Here is a 26,928-nt window from a genome sequence, read left to right on the forward strand (position 1 = left end):
AGTAAATTTGAAATGGATCAAAAATCTAAATGTAAGACACGAAACCATAAAACTCTTGGAAGAAAACATAGGCAAAAATCTCTTGAACATAAGAATGAGCAATTTTTTTCTGGACACAGCTCCCTGGGCAAGGGAAACAAAAAATGAACAAGTGGGACTACATGAAACTAAAAAGCTTCTGTACAGCCAAGGATACCATCAGCAGAACAAAAAGGCAACCTACAGTATGGGAGAATATATTCGTAAACAATTTCTCCAACACATGTTAACACCCAAAATATATAAAGAAGTCTTTCAACTTAACACCAAAAGAACAAATAACCCAATTAAAAAATGGGCAGAGGAACTGAACAGACTTTTTTCCAAAGAACAGACGGCCAACAGGCACATGAAAAGATGCTCCACATCACTCATCAGGGAAATGCAAATCAAAACCACACCAGTTAGAATTGCCACTATCCAAAAGACAAAAAATAACAAGTGTTGATGAGGATGTGGAGAAAAGGGAACCCTCCTACACTGTAGGTGGGAATGTAAATTGATGCAGCCACTGTGGAAAGCAGTGTGGAGTTTTCTCAAAAAACTAAAAATAGAAATATCATATGACCCAGTAATTCCACTTCTAGGAATTTACCCAAAGAAAACAAAATCCTCATTCAAAAAGATATATGCACCCCTATGTTTAATTACTGCCACCTTATTTATTCAAAATATGGGAGCAACCAAAATGTCTATCAATAGATGGATGAATGAACAAAGAAGAGGTGGCACATATACACAGTGGAATATTATTCAGCTATAAAAAAGAAAGAAATCCTGCCATTTGCAACATGGATGGGCCCAGACAGCATTATGCTAAATGAAAGAAGCCAGACAGAAAATGACAAATACCATATGATTTCACTTATTTGTGGAATCTAAAAACAAAACAAAACAAAATGAACAAAATAGCAGTAGACTCATAGACACTGAGAAGGGAATGGTGGTTACCATGGGGGAAGGGTTGAGGTGGGTGGGGAGGGAGACGGGTATAAAGGGGCACAAAATTCTCAATCATCATATAAGCTGGCCACGGGGATGGGAGTACAGCATGGAGAATATAGCCAATGGTTCTGTAACATCTTCTTACAAGTAACCACACTAATTGGGGTGAGGATTTAATAATGTGGCTAACTGTTGAACCACTATGTGGTATACTTGAAACCAATATAAGATTGTATATCGACTATACTTCAATTAAAAAAAAAAATAGAAAGCACTTAGAATAGTGCCTGATAGAATAGGCACAATAGAATAGAATAGGGCAGCACAAGTGTTTATAAGACAAATAAGCATGTGTCAATCCCTAGTTGAGGTCAGACTCTAGATTATGAGCTATGAACTTTTCCTCCAGCACTTTCATAGCTTGTAGATACATATTTAAATGTTCATTTAACAAATGAATGTCTCCCTCACTAGATTGAGAGCTTCTTAAGGGAAGAAACTGACGGTTTTATTCACTCTTCTATCCCTGGTAACAACAATAATTGCCTGGTTCATGGTCACACTCATGAAGTACTTACTGATTCAATGAAGGATGACCTGATCACATTTCATTATAATTATCTTTTTACACTTCTAGTTTCACTACTCCAGCAGTGTAAAAACTTTTCCTTTATCTTATTTCCTGTATCTAGCACAGTTTTAAGCACAAAGTAGTGCTCAATAAATGTCTGTTGAACCAAAGCAGGAACTCTATAAAACATTTTCTGTAATCCTTGTACTAAGTTTATGATGCTACCAATCTGAAGGGCTGTTTGGCAAAAAAGGACAGCTGGTGTAGACAAACAGAAAAAACCTGGGTGTGTCCAAGATTCTTTTCCCAAAATGTTTGAAATAAACTTCTTTAATATATGTACAACAATAGCCATGAAAATCTAGTTGTTGTGACTGTTGAAATACTGATCATAAAAGGTGGGCACCCAACTGATATACCTTCAAACTGCAAGTCATCTACAGTTGCCATTCAGCCAGAGGGTCTTCTCCCAATTCTAAGTGAGAAACCTTGCAGAGGTCTAAAAAGGAAAAACAAACAAACTTCACAGGATCCCCAAATACCTGCAAACAAGTCTTACTGCAGTGTTACAAATGGTACTGATTTCCCTCGCCTCCTTTTTTATTGGAGTTGACAAGTTTATATAAAAATAACCCTTTAGTATCAGATATTACAACAGTTGTAAAGAAACTTAAGGTTGGGGGAGGAACAGAGGTTGGGGGAAGGTGTCCAAAGGTTCCTTGCACTCACAGACCAGGTGCAGCCTGGAGATGGAAGGGTGAGAAAGGGAAGGCTGGGGTTTGAGAGAGGTGGCTATGAGGCCAGTGAAGGGCATGGGCAGTTCAGCCTAGCCCGCGTGGTTAAGGGCATATAGGCTCTGGCGTCAGACAGACCTGGGTATGATTCCTGATTCGGCTGCTTCTCTGTAGGCTGTGTGGACTGTAGGCTTCCTCGGGGCCTCAGCTTCCTCATCTGTAGAATGGGTTCACAATGGTACCTACTCACACGGTGTCAGAGGCCGTTCAATGAGAGTGCGTGGAAGGAGGTCAGTGCACAGCCAAGCAGTTAGTAGGCGGAGGAGTGGCGGCGACCCTGCACTGGGGCACCACGAGCCCAGGCTGGTCTGGGGAAAGAGCTGCCCAAGGAACAGAGGCAGCGCTTTAGGGGCAGGAGCTGGGCCGCAGCAGCCCCGGCGGGCAGGAAATTGCAGGCCCCTCTGCCCGGGGTCGGACCCACAGACCCAGCCACCTCACCTCTGAGGAACAGGCCTCCAGCCAGTCCCGGGAAGGCTCGGGCTCCTGATACTACGCGCAGGTTCCGGTCCCGCCTAGCAGCCGGAAGCTGGAGATCCGGGAGGCGGAACCTCACCACCTCCTCTCAGCAGATCCCGGCCTCCTTAAAGAGACAGCAGCACTTGGGGCGGAGGGCGAAGCTCAGGAGACCTCCAGCAGGCCGCCGCCCCTGCGGAGCGGGAGGCTTGGCTTCTTAAAGAGACCGACGCAGCCCCGCGGAGGAGGGGCGCTGTGCTCGCCTGTCTCCACAGGGTCGGGGAACTCTCGAGCGTGAGGTTTTCCTTCTGTTGGCTTATACCTCTTTTCCTATTGAGATATGGAACAGTAACGAAGGACGATTGTCAAAACAAAAAAGTCATGAATCCCTCGCAAGTCTTTTTTTGCCATAAAGATTTAATTAGCCAGAGAGGGAGTTAGTTCTGAGTTTGTGATTAAGTGACTGAGGGCAGGATGACGCCTGTCCGGGACACCCGAGTAAGTGATAATTTGTTCCTTCACTGGGTTTGCCTCTAGCGCAGCAACTCTCATCGTTTGCGCTTCTTTGCCAACCTGTGAATGCCTCGAGGACAAGATCGAAAATGATTCTGGTCTGTGGGTCCCAGTGCCTAGCCCAGGGTCGGACACACAATAGTTGCTTACAGAAGGCTTACAGTAGTGAACAAGTTCTGGCTGGCTGGCTGAGCACCTAAAGGCAAATTCTGGGCTCACACGAGCTGGAATATGCGACGTTGGCCTCTCCACACTGGGCCCTTGTGGTCAATTGGAAAGACTTCATATCTACTACTAATGATAATTTTAGATAGATTGTTGTTAAATCGCCCTTGAATACTGTGGTTTTCATTAGGTAATATTTTGTTGAGAATTCTGGGAATTTTTGAATTTATGTTTGTAAGTGAAATGGACCTATGCTTTAATTGTACAGCTTTCAAATTAAGAGTAAGGAGATAAACAGGCACGAAATCTCAAGTATAATATAAATTAGTCACAGGGATGAAAGTACAGCATAAAGGATAAAAAAATTATATAGCTTCCTAAAAGGCATTCCTTCTTTTTCTGTTTACTGGAATCTTGTACAAGGCAGGTATTACCAATCCCTTGAAAGTTTGGTTAAACTCTTCTGTAAAGTCATGTAAGGCTAGGACTTTTTTTGTGGGGAAGAAGTCTGATTAAGAGTTTCAGTTTTTAAACAGGCATTGGTCTTTTCACATTTCTGTTTCTTTTTACACCAATTGCAGTAATGTTTTTTATATTTTTCAGAAATTTATCACGTCATCAAATTTTTCAGTTACTGACACATTCAAATGTCATTTTATTTTTTAAATCTGTTGTCTTTGTTCTTACTAGTGTTTGAGATTTTTCTGGATCAGATACTGTTAGAATTTTGTCTATCTTACTAATCTTTTCAAGGAACAAGTTTTTGGGTCCTTTCTTTCCCTTCTTGCTCTCCATTCACCACCCCCATCCCTCATTCATTCATTTCTTTCCTTATCTTCATTATTTCCTCTTGTGCCGGGAACAGAGGGGAATTTAATTCCTTTATTGTCCTTCTCCTAGTTACTCATTTGAATGTTTAGTTCATTTATTTGTTCTTTCTTGTTTTATTAAAAAAGTATTTAAAGATATGTTTTATTCTTAGTATTGCTTTAGCTATGACCCATATTGTGCTTTCATTGTTACTCAATTCTAAATATTTTGTAATTTTCCATGTGATTTCTTCTTCAATCCAAGGCTTATTTCATAGCATGTTTTATAGTTTCAAGGCATAGGGATTTCTAAACTATCATTTTGTTACTCAGTTCCAATTTAATGATGATGTAAAATTCAGTAGTTATTAGTACATTCTACTACTTTTATTAATTCTAACTGTGGTATTGTATTTTTTAAGACTTTTTTTTTTTAGAGAACTTTTAGGTTCCCAGAAAAACTGAAAAGAAGGTATAGAGATTTACCACATACCCCTGCCCCTAGACATGCATAGCCTACCCCATTATCAACATACCCCACCAGAATGTTTCATTTGTTACAGCTAATAAACCTGTAGTCCTTTGTTTACATTAGGTGTTCTCATGATGTTGTATATTCTGTGGGTTTGGACAAATATATAATGACACGTATCAACCATTATTGTGTCATACAGAGTATTTTCAATGCCTCCAAATTTTCCTGTGTTCCTCCTATTCATCGCTTCCTGCCATCCCCTGGCAAGCACTGATATTTTCACTGTCTTCATAGTGTTGCTTTTTCCAGAAAGTCATATGAATCATACAATATGTAGCCTTCTCAGACTGGCTTCTTTCACTTAGTAATATGCCTTTAAGTTTCCTCTGTGGCTTATAGTTCATTTCTTTTAAGCACTAATATTCCATTGTCTGGATGTACCACAATTTATCTGTTCACCTACTGAAGAATATCTTGGTATCTTGGTTGCTTCCAAAATATGTTATATACATGCCATGGGTATAATTCAGCCTTAAGAAGGAAGGAAATTCTGCAATATGCTACAATAGGATGAATCTTTACATAATGCTAAGTGAAATAAGCCAGTCACAAAAATCAAATACTATATGATTCCACTTATATGAGGTACTGAGAGTAGTCAAACTCATAAAGAAGATATATAGGAAAAAATCATAAAGAAAATGGTGGTTGCCAGTTGCTGGGGGGAGGCAGGAGTCAGGACCTATTGTTTAATAGGTATAGTTTCAGTTTTACTATATGGAAAGAGTTATAGGAATGGATAGTTGTGATGGTTGTACAATGTGAATATTCTTAATGCCACTGAATTGTACACTTGTAAATGGCTACAGTGATAAATTTTGTTGCATGTATTTTACTACAATAAAAAAAAGTTTCAAAGTAATAGTAGCAGTAGTTATAAATATGGATCATACAGTTCTAATAACTATTTGAATAACAATTCCATTTCAAAAAAAATAAAGGAATGGAGAAAGATCACTATGCTAATTAAAAGAAAGCTGGGACGGCTATATTAATTTCAGACAGAGAAAACTTCAAAGCAAGGAAAATTGTCAGGGATAAAGAGGGCATTATGTAATGATAAAGGGGTCAATTCTGCAAGAAGACATAATAATCTTTAATGTGTATGTGTCTAACAACAGGGCATCAAAATACATGAGACAAAAACAGATAGAACTGAAAGGAGAAAAAGATAAGTCCACTATTATAGTTGGAGACTTTAACATCCCTGTATCAGGAATGAACAAATCTAGCAGGGAGAAAGTCAGTAAGGACATAGTAGAACTCAATGGCACCACTGGTCAACTGGATATAAATGACATCTAAAGGTCATCCAGCAGCAGTGGAATACACATTCTTCTTAAGCTTATAGAATATTCACCAAGGTAGAACACATTCTGGGCCATAAAACATACTCTAACAAATTTAAAAATAGAAATTATATTATATATACTCTCAGGCTACAATGGAATCAACTAGAAATCTATAACAGAAAAATACCTGGAAAGTCCCAAAATACTTGTAGACTAAACAAACACTTCTAAATAACACAGATACAAATAAAGAATCCCAGGAGAAATCAAGAAGTTTTTTGAACTAAATGAAAATACAACTTAGCAAAATTTGTGAGATGCAGCAGACGTGTTAACTGACAGGGAAGTTAATAGCACCGAATGCTATATTAGAAAAAAATAAGATCTAAATCAATAATTTAAGCTTCCACCTTAGGGAACTAGAAGGAGAAGAGAAAATTAAATCCAAAATAAGCAGAAAAAAAATAAGTAATCAAAATTAGAGCAGAAATCAATGAAATTGAAAACAGAAAATCAATAGAGAAAATCAGTGAAACCAAAAGCTGATTCTTTGAGAAGACCAATAAAACCAATAAACCAATAAACCTCTAGTCAGGCTACCTGAGAAAAAAAGAGAGAAGACAACATTTCTAGTATCAGAAATGAAAGCAGGGACATCACTACAGATGCCATGGTTATTAAAAGGAGGTTAATAATGGGATACAGTAAACAACTCTATGCCCACAAGTGTGATAACCTAGAGGAGATGGATCAATTCTTTGAAAGATACAATCTGTGAAAACTCACAGGAGAAGAAATAAACAATCTGAATAGGCCTATATCTATTAAATAAATTGAATCAATAATTAATAACCTTCCAAAACAGAAAAGGCCTAGATGGGTTCATTGGTGAATTCTACCAAATATTAAAGGAAAAAATTATACCAATTCTCTACGTTCTCACCCAGAAATTAGAAGTTGAAGGAATACTTTCTAATTCATTCTATAAAGCCAACGTTACCCTAATACCAAATGAGACAAAGGCATTACAAGAAAATTACAGACCAATATCTCTCATGAATATGGATGTAAAAATCTTCAACATAATATTAGCAAATTGAAAATTCAAAAAGATATATGCACCCCTAGATAGAAAATTAAATTCAAAAATAGAAATTATACTATATATACTTTCAGGCCACAATGGAATCAACTAGAAATCAATAACAGAAAAATACCTGGGAAGTCCTGGTATTTTTTTACCAAAGAAGTAAAAAACTAATTACACACCCTGGCCAAGTGGGATTTATTCCAGATGTATAATGCTGGTTCAACATTTAAAAATCAATTAATGTAACCCATTTAATCTATAAACTAAAGAAGAAAAATCACATGATCATTAATACAAGCAGAAAAAGCATTTGACAAAATCTAACACTCATTGATGATAAAAATAATCAGCAAACTAGGAAGAGAGAGGGAACTTCCTCAACTTGATAAAGAATATCTACAAAAAACCACAACATCATACTTAATGGCTAGAAGCTCTCCTGCTAAGTCAAGAACAAAGCAAGGATATCCCCTGTTGACTCACAAACTGGTCCCCTTACACAGGGGGCAAGGAGAGACCAAAGAAAGAGGTAGGCCACTCTAAATCAGAAGGTGGCACTTTTAATAAGCAAGAAAAGTTATTTATGAGTAGCCCTAAGGCAAGTAAATCTCTCCACCCATCTGCAAGAATCTTAAAAGTTTATAGAGTCCTTAACTGGGTTCAATCACATATACTTGTTCAGATGGCCTCAATACCACATTACTATCTTAAGGCTAAATACTTGGGCAGCTTCTAGAATGGGAAGGCAAGTGGAACACACATTCCAAGGACAGGGGAAGGGGTGAGGAGCCTCTGATTGCCTGGGTACAGCTTGTGGGTCAACCAGCAGTCACATCTCAGTGATTTCCTCCAAGTTCTCTCACCACTCTTTCAACATGATACTGGAAGTCTTAGCTAATGCAATGAGACAAGAAAAGGTACACAGATTGGGAAGGAAGAAATAAAACTGTCTCTGTTCATAGCTTACATGATTGTTTATGTAGAAAATCTGAATAAAACAACCAAAAAAACTCCTGGAACCAATGCGTGATTATAGCAAAGTTCTAGGATACAAGGTTAATACACAAAAGTCAATTCCTTTTCTGTACACCAACAATGAAAAATTAGAATCTGAAATTAAAATCATAATACCATTTATATTAGCACCCTAAAATACTTACCTAAGAAATACTTGGTAAAAATCTAACAAATATGTACAAGATTTATACAAGGAAAACTACAAAACTCTGATGAAAGCAATCAAAGAAGAACTAAATAAATGGAGAGATATTCCATGTTCATGAATAGGAAGACTCAATGTTGCCAAGATGTCAGTTCTTCTCAACACAATCTATAAATTCAACACAATCCCAATCTACATCCAAGCAAGTTATTTTGTAGATATCGACAAACTGATTCAAAGTTTGCATGGAAAGGTAAAAGACCCAGAATAGCTACTTCAATATTAAAGGAGAATGACAAAGTTGGAGGACTGACTATTCAACTTCAAGATTTGTTACAGACATAAAGTAAGATAGTATAATCTAAACTATATTTCAATAAAAATGATTTTTAAAAAACAGTATGATGTCAGCAAAAGAATAGAAAAATAGCTCAATAGAAAAAAAGAGAGAGCCCAGAAATAGTTAATTGATATTTTATTATTTTTATTTTGGTTTCATTAATGTACAATTACATGAGCAACATTATGGTTACCAGACTCCCCCCATTATCAAGCCCCCACCACATACCCCATTACAGTCACTGTCCATCAGCATAGTAAGATACTATAGAATCACTAAGTTAATTGATCTTTGACAAAAGAAGAAAAGCAGTACAAAGAAGAAAAGACAGTCTCTTCAATAAACGGTGTTGGAACAACTCGACATAACATGCAAAAAAATGAACGCACGCATAGACCTTATACTTTTAGAAAAAATTAACTCAAAATGGATCTTAGACCCACATGTAAAACAAAAACCTATAAAACTTGCAGAAAAAGTAGGAGAAAAACTAGATGACCTTGAGTTTGGTGATGACTTTTTAGATACAACACCAAAGGCACAATTCATGAAAGAAAGAATCAATAAGTAGGACTTCATTAAAATTAAAAACTGCTCTGCAAAAGACACTGTCAAGAGGCTGAGAAATAAGCTACAGACTGGGAGAAAGTATCTGCAAAAGACACAGCTGACTGCTATCTAAAATAAAGAACTCTTAAAACTCAAAAATAAAATAATGAACAATCTGATTTTAAAATGAGCAAAATTTTGGAACAGACACTTCATACATGGAGTGTCTATATGTGTCTTCATATATATAAAGACATATATGGAGACAAATAAGTATATAAAAAGATGTTCAGTATCATATGTCATTAGGGAATTATAAATTAAAACGACAATGAGATACCAAACCACACCTATTAGAATGGCCAACATGCAAAACACAGACAACACCATATGCTGGTGAGGATATGGAGCAATGGGAACTCTCTCATTCACTGAGGGAAATGTAAAATGGTGCATTTGCTTCAGAAGATGGTTTGGCAATTTCTCAAAAATAACTATTTTCTTACCCTAAGATCCTGCAACTGCACTCCTTGGTATTTACCCAAATGTGTCGAAAACTTCTGTTCACACAAAAACCTGCACACAGACGTTTGTGGCAGATTCTGTCTTAGTCCATAAGGGCTGCTCTAACAGAGTACCATAGGCTTGATGGATTATAAACAACAGAAATTTATTTCTCATATTTTGAAGTCTGGGAAGTCCAAAATAAAGGGGCCAGAAGATCTGGTGACTAGTGAGGGACACACAAAGAATGGACAATGGAGCTCTCTGGGATCTCTCTTATAAGGGCACTAATCTCATTCATTAGGACTCTACCCTAATTACCTAATCACCTCACAAAGACCCCACCTCCAAACACCATCACATTGGGGATAGGTTTCAATGTATGTATGTATGTTTGTGGTTGGGGGAGTACAAACATTCAGTCTGTGGCAGCAGCTTTATTCATAATTGCCAAAACGTGGAAGCAACCAAGATATCATTCAGTAGGTAGACAAATAAAGCATTATATATCCACATAGTGGAATATTATTCAATGCTAAAAAGAAATGAGCTATCAAGTCATGAAGAAATATGGGTGTTTCTTAAATGTATTTTACTAAGTGAAAGAAGACAAATTGAAAAGGCTACATACCATATGGTTCCAACTATATGACATTCTACAAAAGGTAAAACTATGGAGACCCTCAAAAGATTGATGGTTGCCAAGGGTGGGGGGAGATGAAAGGATGAATTGGAGTAAGACACAGGTTTTTAGGGCAGAAAACTATTCTTTATGATATTGTAATGGTGGATACATACATCACAGATTTGTCAAAACCCATAGATTTCACAACATCAAGAGTGAACTCTAATGTAAGCTAAGGACTTCGGGTGATACTGACTTGTTAATGTAGGTTTATTGATTATAACAAATGCACCACTTTGGTAGAATATGGATAATGGGAGAGGCTGTGCATTTGTGGGGGTAACTGTCTTTACTCTCTGCTTAATTTTGCTGTGACCATAAAACTGCTAAAAAAAATATAGTCTATTTAAAACAAACAACAAGAAACAAAATAATACCAAGAATATAGGATGGCTTTGTATATAGCAAAATGCTGCATACACATGCAGGGTTATTACTGCTTGAAGAGACAGGGACTGTGCCTTGTGAGCATAGCACGTGGCATTTGCAGTGAGTTGCTCAGAAACTGAACATCTTTTGGGGCTGTTTTTTCCTTTTCTAAATGAAGTTAGTGTGCTAGAGGCCAAGGCTGACACCTCTTCCGATGCGGCAGCCAGCTTTCAAGTGATCCTTCCCACTGCCCTGACGCACAGGTATGTAAATGCCTCAGGGAGGGGTAGATTTAAGGCTTAGTGAGTTACCTCCTTAGAGACTAGCTGCTGACTGCAGAAAGGGCCTCAGTCAAGCCACTTCCCCTTTCTGGGCCTCAGTTTCCCTTCTTAAAAAAGAAGGTGGTTTTAGATGTTTTTAAAAATACTTTGCACCTCTGAGCTGCTATGATTCTTCTTTCATTTTCTCCAGTGATCCATGCTCTCTCTGGCTTCTAGGCCTTTGGACCTGTGGCTCTGTCTACCAGGACCGCTGACTCCACTTGCCTGGTTACTGCTTGCTGTTCTTTCTATTTTCAGCATAGACATCACTTCCTTGGGGAAGTCCTCTTGACCTCTCCACACAGAATTAGCTCCCCCTTCTCCATGCTCCCACAGCCCCCTCTGTCTCCATACTTAAAACACTAAGTGATAATTTTCTGTTTACTTGTTTCTTCCTTGCTCTGGACTACCACCCTGCTGAGAGCAGAGAGAGTGTTTTATTTGTCACTCTAACCCCAGTGCTAAGGGGAGTCGCAGGCCCAGATGCCCTTGGGTATGGCCCCAGGTCTGTCTCTGCCTGGGGAGCTTCCAGACCCAAGTCCTCTGGGGAGGACTATGCCTTCAGAAACATACAACTACCAGCTAGAAGCTGTGAGTGGGAAAAAGATCTTTCATTGGTAAAATAATAATTTATATTATTAAAAGAATCATTCATGATAGAACTTACTTGTAAGAGAGCCTTTCTAAAGGACCACAGAGTCCCTTTAACTGTAATCTTTTTAAGTGTCTTCAAAAATTTATCAGAGGGAGAATTTAAAATCTGCAGTCTCCCAGTCCAGAAATCTCTCAAAGGTCAAGACAAAGAATGAAAATAATTAGAACAGACCTTTGGGCACCTGATTTGGAATTTTCCATTCCATTGACAGGAGGAAGGCAAATACCTTCTGTCAGGGTTCCTTCCTCCCTCCTGGGTTGGCTACTCCCACCCTGCACCTTTGCTCAGCTCCGCCCAGCGTCACCCAGCTGAGGCCTCTCTGCCCATCGGCCTCAGAGCCAGCTCTGGTTGTGCTGAGATGGGGCTGCCCCAGCCAGCGCTGGGGCTGAAGAGGCTCTGGGTACTCTTGCAGGTGGCCCTACATGTGGCCGTGGGCAAAGTGCTACTGGTACTGTGTCCCGGCAGAGTCAAGCAGCACATCCTGGCCATGAACAAGAACAACCCGCACTTCTCCTATGACAACTGGGCCCCAACTCTCTACAGCATCCAGTACTTCTGGTTCCTCCTGAAGGTCCGTTGGCAGAGACTGGAGGACAAGACTGAGCAAGGGGGTCTGGCCCCAAACTGCCCTGTGGTCCACCTCTCAGGACGTTGGTGCAACATTTGGGACTTCATGCAAGGTCAGCAGGCTGACACATGCTTGGGATGTGCCTGGAATGGAGGTGCTCACGGGGCTGGTGGGGTGGGTGGAGAGTCCTGAATTCTCCTACTACTCCAGCTGCTCCTTTTTTGGCTCTGGTCTTCTTCTCACTTCCCGAAACTGGGATTCTCCTGGATTCTGGTTCTGACTGGCATCACTAGGTTCCCAGGCACTCACATGCTGGCCTTTAGCTCCCTCAGTGCAGCCATGCATCATAGCCCCACTGTGCCTGCTCAACTGTTGATCCAGCAGACCTCTGCTCAGGGACGCTTACTGCAACAAGCCAGCCCCAACTACCCCAGACTACTAGGTCTCACCCCTTCTGGTATGCTTAACATCCTGAACTTTTCCATATTACATTGTCCTGGTTGGTATTTATGTGTGGGTGTTTGATGGATGTCTGTCACCCTCACCAGCCTGCAAGCTCTGTGCAGGTGGAGACCAGGTCCACTCTAAGCCATGTGTGCCCCGTCACCCTGCACCTCCAACCCCCCACTCCCAACTGTGGCTGCTGTGCTGGCCTGGCCCATGGTAGCTGCTCAGTCAATATTTGTTGAACATCTCCCTCTCCCTCCCTCCCCTCCCTCTACCCCCTGCCTCTCTTCCAGGCAAACCATTTTATCTCTTTGTGTTCTTAAACACCTCTCTAGCAGTTTTCTCTTCTTGTCCTCACAGCTGCTCTTCCTGCTAGAATTTCCTCCTCTCCCTCCTGCCCTCTTCCCACGCAGCCTGTGTATGGCTGCGGATTTCCCTTCTACAGGCACATCCCTGGCCTACTGACACCCGGCTCACCAGGCCTCAGCAGCTCCCTTTGCAGTTCCAGGCTCAGTCTTGTGCCCAAGGTCCTCCTGGGGCTGCCTCCAGCTTTTCTTCCCAATTCCGCCTGCCCGCTTCCCCTCATGTTCATTGCCTCCAGACGAACCTTGTACAGCCCCACGTTTCCTTCTCTGTCTTTGCTGATGCTGTTGGCCCTTCATCGCCAACAGTCCAAATCCCCCTCATCCTCAGGGTCCTGCTGTCCTGCCTCCCCCTCCAGCCATCTCCAGCCCCTACAGCCAGGTGCACTCTGTCCCTTCTGTACTCACAGCTCTCCATCTGCACCTCTCCTCAGAACTGACTCACCCTACCCAGCGTCTGGCTGTCTAAACTCAAATGTTTTTTTTCTGCCTGGTGGGGAGCCTCACAATGAGGCTGTGTCTGATTCATCTCTCAATTCCCAGGGCCTAAACACAACAGACAGAATGGAGAAGTTCCCTGAGACAGTTGGCTAATCTAGTGTTTTCCAAAGCGGGTACTTTGGTACAGATATACTTTACTACTTAGAGTTTCCTGGTTAAAGTAATTTGGGAAACCCTGCACACTGTACCTTCCTCCTGCAAATTCATAGTGCACCTCCTGCAAATTCATGAACACATGAAAGACTGAGAAGCTCTGAAGCTTAGAAACAAACAAAACTTGAAAAAACCTCATTTGAAACAGCACTAACTAATTTTCCTAATACACACACACAACTCCTCACTCTCCACCCAAGGGGATGAGGCTGGAGACATCATCAGGGGCCAGAGGTTGGGGGACCTTATGTATCTTACCGAAGAGCATAAACCTTCATTCTGAGGGGATTGGTAAGTGCTAAAAAAATATTCAACAGGGAGTTCACAGGATATCAGGTCTGCCTGTTAGAAAAAACATCCTGTAACTGCTTTGGAAACCCTCCAGACCGATAAAAAACTCTGTTATGCTTTGGATATAAAATTTGAACTCATTTTAGAACCACATCCAGAAGGTCTGGAAGACTCTTTTTGGATAATCTAAAGCAACTCTTTCATCCAGTAGATGCAAAGGCCCAGAGGGGTAAATTACTGGCTCAAACAGCAAGTTTTTCTAGAGCCAGAACCAGAACATGTGCCTTCTGACTCTTGGCTAGTGCACTTTCTGTTATTGTCTAAGACTGCAGAAGTTCAGAGAAGTTCTCAGCCGCCTCCTACCCTCTGCACGTGTATGACATATACACTCTCTTGGACACACTAACAGAGCAAAACATTGATGAACTGCTATGTTGTAGTAGAAGGTAAGTCTAGATGTCTTATTTTCTAGGTACCTGGGGATTAATCTGAAACTGGATTTATTTCACCCCTGTTTAATATCTTCTAAGCTCTCTCCAAGTGTACTTATGAAGTGTCATCTAATAACTGTAAGTAGGCTTTCTCTGCTGAGAGAGCCTGGTATGGTAGTTAATTTACTGGCCTGTGGGTCATGAGGTGGCTATGAGTCCAGCACTGCTACAGAGCTGTTCTCCCATTTTTGCTCATGCGTTGGACTTGACAGCCCTTGACTGACATTCTGAAATGATGTTCTCTGCGCCATGGCCTGTGGACACAGGCAGGGTGCCAGTCCGTAGCACAGTCACCCCCCTTGGGCCCATCTTTTCTCTCTCTGTCCCAGGAAAGCAGGGAACCAAGTTTAAACTTTGCCCTCAGTGCTGATCATTGCACCCAACCACACTATAAATAATTAAACAAATGGCTCCGTCTCTTCCAGGGTCCTAAGAGGTGGGTGTTAAAGAACTTTTTTTCCCAAATAAAAGCAAAATTCCAGACAGCTTATATTTTATATGTAGTGCTGGTCCTGATCTTAAATTTTTTGGATTCTTATCTGAAGAATGACTCCCTGGGGTCATTGGAAGCCAATGGCTGGCCACCTGCCTATGACTTGCCTCTGGGCCTCCCCTGCCGAGGCCTGGGCAACCCTGTCCCGTGGCTGAGCACTCATCATAAAATGGACTGGGGCCCACTTGATGCCCCCAGGAGCCTTCTCTGAAAAAAAATCTGTGAGCCAAGAACAAGGAGATCTTTGTATCTCCAGAGAAACTGGCCTGTATTTTTCTCATGTACTGAAAAATGAGGAATATATAACCAATTTTTTCTGCTTTTACTTGGCTCAGAGTCAAATATTAGCTCAGTTATATAATGAATGCATGAGATCTAAAGGCCTGTTTACTTATGTTCCACCTTTCCCTTCTGTTCTATGCCTCCCAGAGAGGCATGGTTTAAAAACATTTTTCTATTTAATATTTTATTATATCTTTAAACTGCTTCAAAACCTTTGTAGAACAAGGTGAGGGAATAATTAACCAAATAAACCACACAAAGTTAAGATGCCCTCTACTCCACATCCATCAGCAAATCCTGTCGACCCCACCTTTTCCCTTCTCCACTACTTGCATACTAGCCCAGGCTCCCATTCTCTCTCCTGGGGCTCTCCCCGATGCCCCCAACTGTTCTTGCCCACTTCCATTCTCACCTTCAGTTCTTTTGCCATAGAGAAGCCAGGGTAGTCTTCAAGTGTAAGTCTGATCATTTTTCATTATATGGCTCTCCTGTAGAAGTCAGGGTTCTGGCTTGCAAGCAACAGAAACTCACTCTGGTTTTCTTAGTAGCGCGCACACACACACACACAGGATAGGCATTGCAAAAGCCCCAGAATCAACCACAACTGAGCACTGGGCCTGGACTATCTTTTAGCATCGAGTTAAGGTGGCTGCTGCTGTCACTGTGGTTGCTTTGGGAACCCATCACCACTGTAGGACTCCACCATGCCTGACAGGGGCACTACCATGGAGCTGCAAATGAATTCTACCATCTCAGAGATTCCAGAATCAAATACCCATGGGGGAGGGAACCATAAGCCCAGCCTGGGTCATGATTTGTGCCCTGGCTGCTGGGGGCAGAGAATGCACATGGCCCCTCTGTCTCCCACAGAGTGAAGCTGGGCACACTTTCCAAGTAACAGTACACAAAATAGGGAATTCCAAATAGGAAGGCTGGGAAGGAGCTGGGCAGCCAAAATTGCAACATATATCTACCATCCTTGCTTATATCTCCATGGCATCCCATTGTACTTAGAACTGTAAAAATACAGATTCTTTACGAAGGTGTAGGAGAGCCTACCTGCTCTGGCCCAAGCCTACCTCTCCAGTCACAGTTCTCATTGCCCCGGCCCACCTGCAGTCACAGTGGCCCTGCAGGTCTTTGCACACACCAAGCTCTGTCCCTCCTCGGGGCCTCCATACATGGAGCCCCTTTGTGGGGAATGCCCTCTCCCTTTGCCCATGGCTGGCTCTTTCCTATCCTTCACTTCTCAGGTTAATGCACCTCCTCAGAGGCCTTCCCTGACTCACCTGTCTCCTTTATCGTCTCTTGCATAACATTTCTCACAAGTTGAAATTGCCTCATGTGTGTGTTTTCTTGTTTGGTTTTTTTTTGCCTGTCTCCCCATTAAACTGACCTCAAATTGCCTGCAGGTCTGTTCTCTGCTGAATTCCCATTGTGTGGCAGAGAACCTCGCATACTATAAGTTCTGAATAAATGCTTATAGGTGGAATGTGGTGTGCTCAATGGTGGGGTATGAGGATGAATGAGGAATGAGGAACAGGACCTGCCCCTCAGGGAGCAGTGAGAAGAGGGGGAATACAGACACTTACATGGGCCATGTCAAAGTGCAGGACCCTCCCTGCTCTAAGAGATGGGAGGCAAGGGCTCAGCGATGCCAGCTCTGGCCATAATTAACCACAGGGTGCTAGCAGCTCCCTAGAGTTATCCCCAATCTAGGGTGGGAGAGTTACAGAAGGCTCCCACCCAGGGCTGGGTTCATGGGACAGTGAATCACACAGGTTTCCACATCCTGAAGGGCCCCATGCTTGGAGTTGAATGCTCTGCAGTAGCTGTCTTAAAATCCTTAATAATTTTATCTTTGAATTTGCATTTTGTAAGTGAAGTCTAATGGGACAGTGGAACATGCCACAGGGACTTGGGGTCTTGGCTCATGCCGGATCCTGCCTCCCACAGTCTCACTGCTCTCCTATGTCCTCCAAGGTCCACTCTTCCACCCTCAGATGCTGAGCTTGTCTAGCCCCCTTCCTGCTCCCACCCAGTGACGGCTGCTACCTTCTGGCCCCAGAGAGGGCCTGGACAAGGCACGGGAAAGGTTTGGGTCAGGGGTGGGCATCCTGCAGGGTCTCATGGCAGGGCCTGGAGGTGGCCATCCCCATCCTGGGCTGACAAGCCCCACGATGCAATTTGGCAAATGACTGGGGGTGGCTTGTGGGGAGAAGCCTCTTAGAGCCTAGCATGTCACTGCATGGAGGTTTTAATACTCTACAGGTTGGGGTGGTGAGCAGATGGGAAGGGGAAATGTCTGACTCAATTTCCATGCCCCTGTCAGGTGTATGGTGCATTGGTCTGGGGGCTAGTGGGAGAAGGAAGCTGGTAGACAGCAGCCACAGGCACACATACACATGCACGCTGAATTTTGGGGCTCCTGGGTGACTGGGAGGGTCTGCATTCACCCTATGAAAATCCCTGGGCTGGTGGGAATGTGACATTAAATAGTAACCAGAAAATATGCCAGGGCAAGAGAGAGACCACAGAATAAAAATCTTTGTATTTTAATATATTTAAGGGCACTTTTCCTCACACTTTTTGAACAAGGAGCCCTGTGTTTTCATTTTGCACCAGGCCCAGCAAATTATGTAGCCAGCCCTACTCCCACCCTTCCCTCCTCTTTGTGGCATCCCTTCACTGCCTCCCTCACTTCATAGCTCAGGGAGGAGACGGAGAATAGCAACAGCTTACATTTAGGGAGCACCTGCTATGGGCCAGGCAGCCTTATCAGTACTGACTTCTTCAATCCTCACAACAATCTTATCAGGTAAATATTATATGTCCATTTATAAGTGAGGAAACTGAGGGTGTTGAATGGAAAGAGCACTGGATTGAGAGTCTAGAAGCCAGAATGTTAATTTTAACTCCACCACTGACCAGCTGTGTGACCCGGAGCAAGTCTATAAACCAAAAATTGCCGACCTTGCGGTATACGAATCACATCACATGAGAGAATGGGTGTGCACCTGCCTTATAAATTACATGAAAGACTCTCTTTATCATTATTTTAATGACCACCCAGCAACTGCAAGTGGTCCAGAGACCACCTGATAAAATCCCCTCATTTTCAAGAGGAGTAAACTGGCTCCATCCTGTGCTAAGTCATGTTCTCTAGGCTTCAGGGCCCACTGTGCCCTGGACCTGCCTCACAGGGGAATAAAGGTAATAGAATTGAGAGCAGGAGTAAAGATGTGTTTGCAGAAGAAGTGGAGAGTATAGATCATTGGTTGATGATGGTTCCATTTCTGTTTTAGGCAACAGGCCATTGGTGCTGAATTTTGGAAGTTGTACCTGACCTTCATTTCTTTTCAAATTTGACCAATTCAAGGGACTGATTGAAGACTTTAGTTCCATAGCAGATTTTCTCGTCATTTACATTGAAGAAGCACATGCATCAGGTACAGAGAGATCCCTTGCCTCTACCTCTTCCCTCCCTCTCATTTCTCCCCTTCACTTCCCCCAAGCACCATCTCAAGTTGGGAGTGGAGAAATTGGGGGAGGAGAGAGGGAAAGAGATGCTGAGCACAGAGATCCTACCATCTCCCAGTCCCTGCTGGGTTTACCCCCCGACTAACCAACAGTCTGTGCTGTCAACCAGGCACATAGAGCAGAAAACCTGCAGAGACAAGGTCTAGCTGGGAAAGCATCTAACATTTTGAATGGGTAAATAGGGAGATCAAGGGAGAGGAGCTGATACAAGCAGCAGGAATCTAGACCTGAGATGTCACAAATGAAGTGACTGCTATACAGCTGCTTGTGAAACGATCAAGACTCTCCAAGCTCAAGGGGACATTGTGGTTCATCCAGGTCAGTGGTTCCCAGCTCTAGTGAACGCAGAAGCCCTTGGAGGGCTTGTTAAAACAAACTGCTGCTCCCCACCCCAGAATTTCTGAGTTAGGTCTGGGTGGGGCCCAAGAATTTACATACTGAACAAGCTCTGGGTGCTGATGGTCTGGGGACCACACTTTGAGAACCGCGGCTCTAGGCTAGCTCTCACCTGGGCCAGGGATCCTTTCTTCAGCCCCTAATAGGTGATCACCCATCTTCATTATTCACAGGAAATCTTACTCCTCTGCTGGATAGATCTGTTTGGGAGGAAGTCCTTCCTTGCAATGGACAGACATGCCCCTTTCTGAAACTTCTACAGTTTGACCTAAGCCCCTTGAAATTTACATAGTGATCAGACACACCGCATCTCCCTGATTTTCATGGAGATCAAAGCCATGAATTTATCCCAACTCTCAAACCCAGAGATTGAGGAACGCTTGTCTGACCGAGTAGGAGTGTCATTTACTCAACACCTCCCAACAAGATTCATCTCTGTCACCCACCACCTGGCAGAGTCCATGCCACAGAATCAGAGCCCAGAATGAGTATTTAGGCGATTGCTGGCTCATCCATGTGTTCTTAAGTGTAGAGATTGCCATTAATTAATTATCAGCAAAGTTGGCCCAGCAGTGCTTTCTCCATTGTGGGCCCTAATTTCTGTGTCACAGCCACCTCGGTTGCTTATTGAAAATGTATATTCCGGGGCCACACCAGGCCCATTGCTTCTTGATTTATATGTACCCAAAGGTTTGAGAACTCCTTTCAGTTTACTACTGTTTTCATTTAACTGGCAGCTTCTGTCCTCACTAAGATTTTGGGGCAACTTAAAATATTAGCATAAGGTAATAGATACACAGAAGTTCACTTACTGGTCTCTCTAATTTTATGTATATTAAAAATTTTCCACAATATTTAAAACAAACAGCACAATATTTAAAACAAACAGCATAGGTTACAGGAGAGCAAATGCAAGTACAACACATCTCTTGTCAGGAGAGCAGCAGTGATCAAAGAAAAGAGAGCTTGGGTAGCTGCAGGTGTCTGTGGTTTCCACGGCTGAGAAGAGACAATGCCTTGATGTCATCACAGCTGACAGCCAAAGCTCAGCCAAAGCTGCTTTAACTGTCCTGCTGATTTTACTGTTCTGCTCTGCAGAGGTCCCTCACCCCCAACCCAGCCCATTTAAATCTGTTTACTTTTAAATGGAAGGGGATTTTCAATTGGCCCATTTGCCAAGGTGCCCTTCTGCCTACTTACAGGAGGTGGTACTCACTGGCCAATGGGCCCACAAACTGCTACTGGCCTTGGCCCCTTCTACTCACTCCATGTCTGAGGAACCTGGAAGGGGTAGCGCTTCTCAAACTTTTAATATGCATGTAAATTAAATGTGCATCACCTGGGGCTCTTTCTAAGATGCAGAGTTTGGCTCAGTAGGGCTGTGATGTGAGATTTTGTTTCTAACCAGCTCACCTGGTGATGCTGAGGCTACTATTCAACAATATTTTATAAGTACCTGCTATGTGCCCAGCCCTGTACTGGGCCTAGGGATATTGAGAAAAAAGATAGGCACAGTTCCTGCCTCTGAGGAACTCACTGCTGGGGAGGCAGGTCTCTGTTCCTCTCTGGACTGCAAGTTCTCAGCTGCAGGATGGTGATGCAAACGCCCATCTAGCCTCCTGTAGGGGGCTGTGAAGCTCCAGTGAGCTAGTGGGTGGACTGACCACCTCAGTGTGATACAAATATAAGCTGGTATTGTCATCTAAAAAGTTTTGATGTCTTGGGACAGGTAATAAATACTTTAAACTAGGCCAGGCATGTGTATCTTGGTGTGAATTTCTCCTGAGGGCTGGCTTTTCTTTGGGGAAGGGTACTGAGCAGAGGGCTTTGAAGCTCTGAGGAGGTAGAGCTGATTCTGCTGATACACTTAGGCAACTTATATTACCCTGGGAGACAAATTATTATAAATACAGGCCATGTGGCTTCTGAAGGAACCCATGACCACATCATCAGCATTCCAGGTTCCCCAGAATAGGACAAGTAGAAGGGGGCCAAGGACAGTGGCAGTTTGTGGTTATTTTTTCAACCTGTTGGCCATCAGCCAGTGAGTACCACCTCCTGTAAGTAGGCAGAAGGGCACCTTGGCAAATGGGGTCAATTGAAAAAAATCCCTTTCCATTTAAAATTAAACATATTTAAATGGGTTTGGTTGGGGGTGAGGGGCATCTCCGGAGCAGAAGAGTAGGAAACCTGTGGTATGGAATGAAAATTGCGTTCTTTCCCATCTGTATGTTGTTTTAGATTGGTTCTATTAATCACATTTAACAACAGATGGAATAATTAGACTTTAGATTTAAAGAGCTTGTCCAATATCACACTAAGTGTGTCAGGGAAAGCTTCCTGGAGGAGATGGTGTTAAAGCAGTTCTCAACTGAGGGTGATTTTGGCTTCTAGGGGACATTTGGAAACATCTATTTGGAGTTGTCATAAATTAAGGAGGGGACAGTGCTACTGACATTTCATGACTAGAGGCCAGAGATACTGTTCAACATGCTATATACACACAAGATGGCTCCCTACAGAAAAAGAATTAGCTATCCCCAAATGTCAGTAATAACAATATTGAGAAGCTCGGCATCAGAGTTGAGCCTTAAAGGACAAGTAGGAGTTCATTCTTGGAAGAGAGGCTGAGAAAGGGCAGAGGAGGTATCAGCATCCCTGGAGGTGACATCTGCTCTTGCTGGGTGTGGAAGGGCTTGCAGCAGTAGCAGGGAATGTAGGCTGTCAGCAGAGCTGACACATCCGCCTCAGTAGCAGAAGTTGTAGCACCCAAACCAAAGAGAGACGTTCCTGCTTGACTCACACCCCAGGTGGAGGCAGGCACTGTGGTGGAAAGGGTGATAGTGGGGCTGAGTGGGTCAAGGAATCCCAAGCTTTTCACCCACCTGGCTAAGCAAAAAGCTGGAGGGAGGCTAGAGGGATGGGCCAGGTCTCTGAGGGTCTGGTGGAATGCACCGGGGAGCTTAGGATTTGTCTTGAGGGAGAAAAAATCCAAGCAGGAGAGTGATATGGTCAGATTTGCGTTTTGGAAAGAACAGTCTGGTGGAGAATAATTAGAAGAGGAAAATGTTAGACTCTAGAGCAGTAGCTCTCACACTTTGGCATGTGTTTTATCTGGAAGGCTGTTAAAACAGATTTGGTCAGTCTAGTGTTGGGCCTGAGAGTTAGCATTACTAACAAACTCCCAGGTGATGTGACACTGCTGGTCTGGGCAGTGCATACTAGAGACCTGCTGCTGTAGATCTTTGCCTCTCAACATATGATCCAGGCACCAGCAGCCTTGGCATCCTGGGAGCTAGTTAGACTTGCAGTGCCATCCTAGACAGACTGAGTCAGAATCTTCCTTTAACAAGGTCCCTGAGTGATTCAAGGGCACATTAAAGTTTGAGAAGCCCTAGCCTGTTGGACTCTTACACCTTGAAAAGCTGAGGTCTGGGAGGCAGGAGCCCTGGACTTGAACCACTAATTCCCTATGTGACCTCATGTATCCACCCGTAATAGAAAGCCAGGCTAAATAAGGGCCAAGGGCTACTCTATCTGGACCCTCAGTTAAAAGCAGGGATATTTAGTCTGCAGGAAGTGTGTGCCATGCCTGTGGGGCTTGCTGCCCAGCCTCTCTCTTGTAGATGGCTGGGCTTTTAAGAACAACGTGGACATCAGGACTCACCTGAATCTCCAGGACCGCCTGCAGGCAGCCCACCTGCTGCTGGCCAGGAGCCCCCAGTGTCCGGTGGTGGTAGACACCATGAAGAACCAGAGCAGCCAGCAATACGCAGCACTGCCTGAGAGGCTCTACGTGCTCCAGGAGGGCAGGATCCTCTACAAGGTGGTGCTCTGGGGCAGGGAGCCCAACGGGGGAAATGGTAAAGAGAGGGCTTTGAAACAGGCAGAGCTGGATTCAGATTGCTGCCCAGCCATTTACCAGCCATGTGACCAAGGGCAGGTCCTTTCCTCTCTTGGAGTTTCAGTTTCCTCTTCTGTAAAATGGAGATGTTGGACCCCACCTCCCAGGAGATGAAATAATGTGCAGGGAAGTCCCCAGAGTCTGGACTGCAGCTGCAGAACCTCCTGGCTGACCTCTGAACCCAAAAGACTGGCCCAGCCCTGGTTTAGTTGGAAGCTGAGAGTAGAGAATGTTGTTTCCATTTCTTAAGCAATGTTCAGAGGAGGAAACTGACTTGCCCATGGTCACACTGCACAAGGCTCTGATTTCAACTCTAAATCCTTTGGATAGGATGGGCCGGAGGGTCTCAAGTGGCAAATCTCTGAGGCAGGCCTTCATCTGGAGAGGAGTGCAGGAGGCCAGAAGAGGCCAAACCTTGCAGTTTGGAGCTGGAAATGTACAAGCAGGAATTTGAGGCAGAAATTGAGTCCAGGCCTCCTCTCTGGTGATTGTGTCCCCCTGTGGGCTTCCAGCCTGGCCAGGGCAAGGGATACAAGCACAGTCTCTGACCCTTGGGGCTCTGTTGGCCTCCCTGAGAGGGCAGAAAGTAAGTGATAAAGCTGCTGAAGGGATTGCGAGCCTTAGAGAGCACAGGAAGCCCAACCATGTGGGTGCTCCTCTGCCCCAGAGTCAAGCTGATGCAGGTGAAACAAGCAACTGCTTGCAGAGGAATTTCAGGGTGCTAAGGGTCACAGCACAAGGATTCAGGTCCTTTGTCCTTTTCCCTGCTCTCAGCCATAGTTCTAAGATGGTATGGTCCAGGTAAGCTGGGTACGGAGCCCCTACCCTGGGTCAGGCCCTGTGCAAGTACTGGAAACACAAAAATAAATTTAACATAGCCCACACCTTCCTTCAAGTGCTCACGGTCTGGGGGATAAGGCAAACACAAAGAGTGTTACAGTGTCCCAAGTGCTGTGATACTCCAGAGCAGGGATCATTTGCTGATTTTTGGGCTAAATGATCCCTGTTGCAATGACTCAGTTCTGCTGTCACAGCACCAAAACAGCATAGGCCATATGCAAACCAAAGAGTGTGAGGCTTCAGGACAGATCTGGCTCTCAGACTATAAAGTTTCTGACCCCTGGGGATGAGTAGGCTTTTCAGAGAAGTGACAACTGCTTGGGCCTTAAAGGATAGGAAGCAGCCATCTGAGCAGAGTGAGTGAAAATCATAGCAAATATAGGGAAGAGGGTGGGCAAAGCACTGAGGCATGGTAAGGCAGGTGAGAAAGGAGCACCGGGGGAACTTAGGTTACAAGGGTCTCATTATGCACCAAGGAGTTTGGCCTACATTTTTGGGCAAAGGAGAGCCACTGAAGAGTTTTGAGCAGGGGAAAGGCACAGCTAGATCCATATTTGAGAAAGATCACTGACTATTGGGTGAAGAATGGGCTGGAGGCAGCAGGGACTGAGGACTGGGGATGGTCATAAGGTGGGGCTGCTGCCCAAGCAGGGGATGCAGAGGGCTGAACTAGAGCAGTGGGATTGGAGCAGGGGTGGTTCTAATGTAGAACTGGTAGAAGTTATGTGAGAGTGAAGATAGTAAGGCCAGACTGAAGGTCTGATTATGGAAGAAAAGCTTATTTGTACAGCCAGACCCCTTTCTCCTTTTGAAAGCATTCACTTTCCACCTCCTCTGGTTTTCCTCCTACTTTTCTGGCCTTGTTCCCACTGAATGTTGGTGCCCTCCCCCTGGGCAATCTCATCCATGTCATGGTTGATTGCCATTAACTACACCCTGCTGACAGCTTCCACACAGATACTGCTAGCCCACATCTCTCAACTAAGCTCCAGACCTGTGTATTCCTGGAAGTTGGAAATCTGGGAATGCTGATTCATTTCTCTTGCAGGGTAAACCTGGCCCTTGGAACTACCATCCAGAGGAAGTTCGAGCTGTTCTGGAAAAGCTCCATGGTTAATAAGGACAGATCCTCCCACTCTAGATGACCAGTAGGAAATCTCAAGTCTTGGCTCTCCCCCTAACCCAGCCGGCTTTTACTTCTTGACCTGCATCTGCAGCTGAATCACTGGCTCAGATTTTTCTGATCTAAGCAAACACTTGTTATAATCAGAAACTGAAGCAGCAAGTGAGCTGAGTGTTAAAGAATGTACAACTGCACACTGCCCCCACTGTGGGCAGCACGTTTGTTACACTATGTCTCAGGTGTGAGAGCATTGGGTGTACTTCTGAGGTTGGTATCTCTCCAGCCTTTCATACCAAGTGGTTAGATATGGCATCCCTTACATTAGGTCAATTCATTTTACCAAATTCGTCATTTATGGAATTGATAAGTTAAAACACAAGTGGTTTTTAGAACCAAACATGGGGAGAACTCCAGCTGTTTAGAGAGAGATGAGGAACTGAAAGCTGTCATTCAGTTTTGCAGAAGCTCCTATTTCATTCTGTTTCTCCAATTTCTTTGCAAGTCTCCTGATGGTCATTTGTGTTAGATTATATCCGACTAAATGGATAACCATTGGTATTCATTTGTTTTAACTCTGCTTCTTTTTATATTTGTTTATGATGGCCACAGCCCAAAGTACACACAGCTGTGACTTGATGTGAAAGAAAATATTTTAAGATGCAGCACACTAATACAGAATGATTAAAATATATCAGGTTACTTGGGATGGCTACAGTGTGATCTTTACATTTTCTTTTCTAATTTGTGTAACCTGTGCTTACAGCCTAAAGTAATCTGAGCAGAAATAACACCATGTATGGGAAGGGCCTCATTTAGTGGCAGAACATTCAGTCTCTATGTGCTACATGTTGAAGGTGGTTTTATCTTGTGAACTCTGCTGAAGAATTTTTCACATTGGAATCAAATTACCTTCACATGTAAAAGAATGGACTTGCGAGATAATTTTCTAACATGAAAACAGGTTCTCCATGGCTCTGCCTAAGGTGCTACAAAGTCAATATTAATAATGTTGCTATTTTACTCTAAATATAGTTATCATTAACCATCTACTAGGCATAGGCACTTTTAGGTATGTTATCTCATTTAATCTCTATCTATCTCAAAGAGGAGATTATTATCCCCTTTACAGATGTGAAAATTAAGGCTCAGAGGTAAGCAGTTTGTGGAAGGTCTCAGGACTAGTAACAAGTCAAGATTCAAAACCCCATCTCCAGCTTTAAGCCAGAGTCCTGACTCTGCTCCCTGCCAACTGTGTGACTTTGGTTAAGCTGCGTTGGTGTCTCGAACTATAATATGGATGTCACTGATGCCTACTCCATAGAGGATTCATGAGTAAAGCACTCATAACTGTGCCTGACTTGAAAATGCCATGGAAGTGCTGGCTATTGTTAACATTATCATTATTATTCCAGAACTACCTCCTTGGGCCCCCTTTTTAAGGAGTGGTGATGGAAAGAAGGAAGAACAGCAGAAACTCTGAATAAAAAGTCTTCACCCTGCCAAAGCAACTCACCAATACTGGCATAAGTTTGTGAGGTTAGACTGAGAATGAGTATAATTCTCAGTATATGCCCAAGCTGGGAAAATGGTGGGACTATGGCACAACTGAGCACTGTCCTTCCTAACCACTAAGTTTTCAGGAGACGATGGATAGGCCCACACTCCTCTGAATCACTTCTCAGATGGTCCCCCAATTCATTTCTCTAAATGCACAGAAACCTCCCAGTTTTCAATAAATAATAGTAGC

General features: G+C 43.3%; 3 protein-coding genes across 10 annotated transcripts in view; 1 reads left to right on the top strand and 2 right to left on the bottom strand.

The window, feature by feature from the left end:
• The window catches only part of YIPF1 (Yip1 domain family member 1), a 45,927-nt gene extending 43,048 nt beyond the window's left edge, over positions 1 to 2,879 (bottom strand). The window contains exons 1-2 of one of the 4 annotated variants that reach the window (XM_036911165.2): positions 2,788 to 2,879; positions 1,975 to 2,054 (exon numbers count right to left, since the gene is read on the bottom strand). In XM_036911165.2, coding sequence (XP_036767060.2) covers positions 1,975 to 2,005 — 31 coding nt within the window. In that variant the 5' untranslated portion in view covers positions 2,006 to 2,054; positions 2,788 to 2,879. Of the gene's footprint in view, positions 1 to 1,974; positions 2,055 to 2,427 lie in introns of all 4 variants that reach the window. The other 3 variants (XM_057500225.1, XM_036911166.2, XM_036911167.2) reach the window with 3 other exon arrangements.
• Positions 2,880 to 2,967: 88 nt separating this feature from the next.
• IFT25 (intraflagellar transport 25) overlaps positions 2,968 to 26,928 on the bottom strand; it is a 68,216-nt gene continuing 44,255 nt past the window's right edge. For both annotated transcript variants that reach the window (XM_057500229.1, XM_057500228.1), the window contains exon 6: positions 2,968 to 3,132. In XM_057500229.1, coding sequence (XP_057356212.1) covers positions 2,968 to 3,132 — 165 coding nt within the window. The remainder of the gene's footprint in view (positions 3,133 to 26,928) is intronic.
• On the top strand, positions 12,024 to 25,880 carry DIO1 (iodothyronine deiodinase 1). 4 transcript variants are annotated; one of them, XM_036911168.2, is made up of 4 exons: positions 12,097 to 12,470; positions 18,684 to 18,827; positions 22,941 to 23,140; positions 25,107 to 25,880. In XM_036911168.2, the coding sequence occupies exons 1-4, from the start codon at positions 12,149 to 12,151 to the stop codon at positions 25,173 to 25,175; spliced, it is 735 nt and encodes a 244-aa protein (XP_036767063.1). In that variant the 5' UTR covers positions 12,097 to 12,148; the 3' UTR covers positions 25,176 to 25,880. The 4 variants fall into 4 exon arrangements, with proteins under 4 accessions (XP_036767066.1, XP_036767064.1, XP_036767065.1 ...); XM_036911169.2 differs by lacking the exons at positions 22,941 to 23,140; positions 25,107 to 25,880 and adding an exon at positions 19,101 to 20,089 and having other exon boundaries at positions 12,076 to 12,470; XM_036911170.2 differs by lacking the exon at positions 22,941 to 23,140 and having other exon boundaries at positions 12,080 to 12,470.

Source organism: Manis pentadactyla, chromosome 4 (assembly GCF_030020395.1).
Source record: "Manis pentadactyla isolate mManPen7 chromosome 4, mManPen7.hap1, whole genome shotgun sequence".
Taxonomy (NCBI): domain Eukaryota; kingdom Metazoa; phylum Chordata; class Mammalia; order Pholidota; family Manidae; genus Manis; species Manis pentadactyla.